The 2,976-nt window shown below is 42.1% G+C and overlaps 1 protein-coding gene across 10 annotated transcripts; it reads left to right on the forward strand.

Annotated features, from left to right (window-relative positions):
* Positions 1 to 206: 206 nt before the first annotated feature.
* Positions 207 to 1,891, forward strand: LOC133920615 (uncharacterized). 10 transcript variants are annotated; one of them, XM_062365221.1, is made up of 7 exons: positions 207 to 345; positions 595 to 659; positions 779 to 843; positions 1,027 to 1,077; positions 1,163 to 1,252; positions 1,367 to 1,532; positions 1,609 to 1,844. In XM_062365221.1, the coding sequence occupies exons 1-7, from the start codon at positions 337 to 339 to the stop codon at positions 1,649 to 1,651; spliced, it is 489 nt and encodes a 162-aa protein (XP_062221205.1). In that variant the 5' UTR covers positions 207 to 336; the 3' UTR covers positions 1,652 to 1,844. The 10 variants fall into 10 exon arrangements, 4 of the variants coding, with proteins under 4 accessions (XP_062221205.1, XP_062221204.1, XP_062221202.1 ...); XR_009910142.1 differs by having other exon boundaries at positions 213 to 345; positions 779 to 865; positions 1,367 to 1,489; positions 1,609 to 1,891; XR_009910140.1 differs by having other exon boundaries at positions 213 to 345; positions 779 to 865; positions 1,609 to 1,843.
* The last annotated feature ends 1,085 nt before the right edge of the window (positions 1,892 to 2,976 follow it).

A 2,976-nucleotide genomic window follows, 5' to 3' on the forward strand; every position in this document is an offset into this window, starting at 1 on the left:
TACGACTCTAGTCTAATACGAACTGTACCGAAATATAAACCGAAAACATTCCTTATCTGACCCAACAAAAATTCAGATCACAATCCAACACAGCGAATCAGCATCCTGTCCCGTGTACATCGAAGAAACGGAAACAGGGGATCCTCCAAAGTCAACACATGCTTCGTGGCACGTACGCGCACGCAGAAACATCTTCTAGCTGTCGATATATAGTTGCAAGCCCCTCCCGTCTATCGCGATCCACAGCAGAGATGGGTGGCGCACTCTGTGTCCGGCGGCAGCAGTCAGCTGATTCGGCGAGGTCGGCAGCCGCACCAACTGAGAGTGGTGCAGAACATGCACAAGGTTAGTAATGTCATGTTGCCTTGTGTATCTGGTCTTAGTTATGCTGTTATGCATACAGTTTCATGCATTTTCCAGCTTTCTTTGGAGCATAGGCCATCAAGAGCAGATCTGCTTCCTGCCCGCAAAAATTAAAACAAACAAACATCCCTTTGTGCATGCATATATCATACATGTACAAATTGCCAGTTCTTTAGAGCTTCATTTTACTGCTAGCTTGTATTCACCAAATCTTTTCTTGGTTAATATAAGGGAAAAGCGAACAGGAAGATTGTACTAGGAATGATGGAGAACTCACTTCAAATCGACCGGAGAAGGTAAAGACGCACCCCATGGCCATGGCAATCGAATACATATACTTCCTGTGACCACCGGAAAGAAAAAGAAAACGGATTGAGAGGCCTGACTAATGGGCTTGTTCATGCCATTGCTACAGTTGCAGAGCGATGTGCAGCTGCAAGTCGACCAGCGTCCAGACGTTGGGATGCAATCTGACAACCAGTATGCCATCTCGATAGCATTAGTAATATGCCAAAATCTGTTTCATTTGCTCCAGTCGAATTACCGTGAATCGTACCCCAAAATAACTACATAACTAGTACGTAAATTCGCTATGGCTTTATCAGGAAGAACTTTTCGACGTGTTTATATATCTAGTTTTGACTTGCTGTTCTGATAGGGCAGTTGAAATCGGGGACGAATGCCGAGGATCAGTGGCGGATGCAGAAGAGCCAGGTAGGAGCCTGATTTATCCGTTTCTCTTTTTCATCATCTTCTTCTTTTCCTCTTTCTCTTTCTCATCATAAAAAAAAAATGTTAGAGGAGGGCTTTCGTTGGCTACCAAGTAACAGGGGGCTGCCGCCCCCTCTGGATCCGCCCTCTCGCCCAGAATTATTCCATATGGCTCCAGGTTTGCAGCCAGCAAGCTGTTCCTTTTCTTAATTCTTTTCAACTTTAACTGTAACTCTTGGTTATCAATACAATCATCGCGTGATTATTTTCGCTATCATGGTATCTGATGTAGCAGGGGCAGCACCATCGCTAGAGATCAGTAAATACACACAACGAGGACCCCGTCTTCATTTCATCCCTCCACGTGACCCACTGGACGTCCCTGCAGCCCCAACGCCGGATCATCTGTCCACAGGTACCGACTCCAATTCTGCTAAGGTGCCTGGGAAGGAAGAAAGGTGAGGTGCCGGGTGCGCTCAGTCGATCTCTCGCCTCCAAATGTTTCATCTAATCGCCTGCCCATGGGTCTTGCAGGACCAGCAACTGCTGCTGTATCTCCTCGCCTACCACTACTTAGTTTCATACTTACTGTTTGAACGTACTGCGCATTATTTCTGCTCTGCGCAAGCATGTGATATTATATGGTTTATGAACTGTTTTGTCACATGCATTATTGTACCAAAAAATTCTGCTCTGCGCAAGCATGTGATATTATATGGTTTATGAAATGTTCGTGCACACTTTCTAGGGGTTTCTTTATTCACTAGTGCCTCTGTTACGGCTTAAACGACATTTACTCGTCTTGCAATGCCACGACAGACGACAGTCCAGGATGACCGAGTCCTTCATGGGGATCATATTTTCTTTGATGGAATGATATTTGGAACTTGTTTGGTTTGAGAAATGGAACAATCTTGTTCCATATTTGGTATAAGGAATGGCATGATCTTGCACATTATTTGGTTTGGGGAATGAGCATCTAAGCGGTCTCTTGATCAATTTTGTGTAGAATAAACTGTGATTTCTCACTAACGTTGTACTAAAATTGTAACAAGAATATACTTGTACGACAAAGAATGACGACTATAGGAGGTGGATAGGTACTTACTAAATTCTTTCGAATCGGATGGGCTTCTCTTTTTCACCCAATATTCCTCAAAATGCTCAAGCAGAAGCAAATAGAGAGAAATAAAGAAAACAGCTGAAAATCTATGACTCTATGGATGGGATGTAAACACAAGGTTCCATTAAGTACCATTCCATGACCCTAGCCATCAAAAGCTTACAACTTTGAAAGAAACTCAAGAAATCTAAGAAGATGATCACCGGAAAAAACAACTCTCCAAGTTAATAGTCTAGAGGCAAGAGAATTCAAGACCCACTCGTATATATGAGTAGGTGAATATTTATGCCTCTAGCAACAAAAAAACAACCTCCCAAGATGGAAAACTCACAGCTCAAAAGCAAAAACAAAAATCAACAAAAAAAAAATAGAAAAACTTGCATCGAAGGCAGGGAACCAAAAGAAGGAGACTATAAAGAGATGAACACAAACTCATATGTGAAAATAAACTTCATTAAGCACATATGTCAGCTCTATTTGCAGATTACCAAGATTTTTCTCTCACAAAAGCTTTAGCCTACTACAAAGACTAAGCCTTTCCTCTCCTTTCTTCAAAACCTATCTTTAGGCTCTCAAATAGCTAGCTCTCTCCTCTCTCATAGCCCTACCCCTCTGTTTATAGGCCTAGGGTGGAAAACTCGCAGCTCAAAAGCAAAAACAAAAATTAACAAGAAAATAGAAAAACTTGCATCGAAGGCAAGGGAACCAAAATAAGGAAATTAGAAGAAAATGAACACAAATTCATGCGAGAAAATAAACTTCATTAAACATAAAGGTCA

The sequence above is a fragment of the Phragmites australis genome, chromosome 6, assembly GCF_958298935.1.
Source record: "Phragmites australis chromosome 6, lpPhrAust1.1, whole genome shotgun sequence".
NCBI lineage: Eukaryota > Viridiplantae > Streptophyta > Magnoliopsida > Poales > Poaceae > Phragmites > Phragmites australis.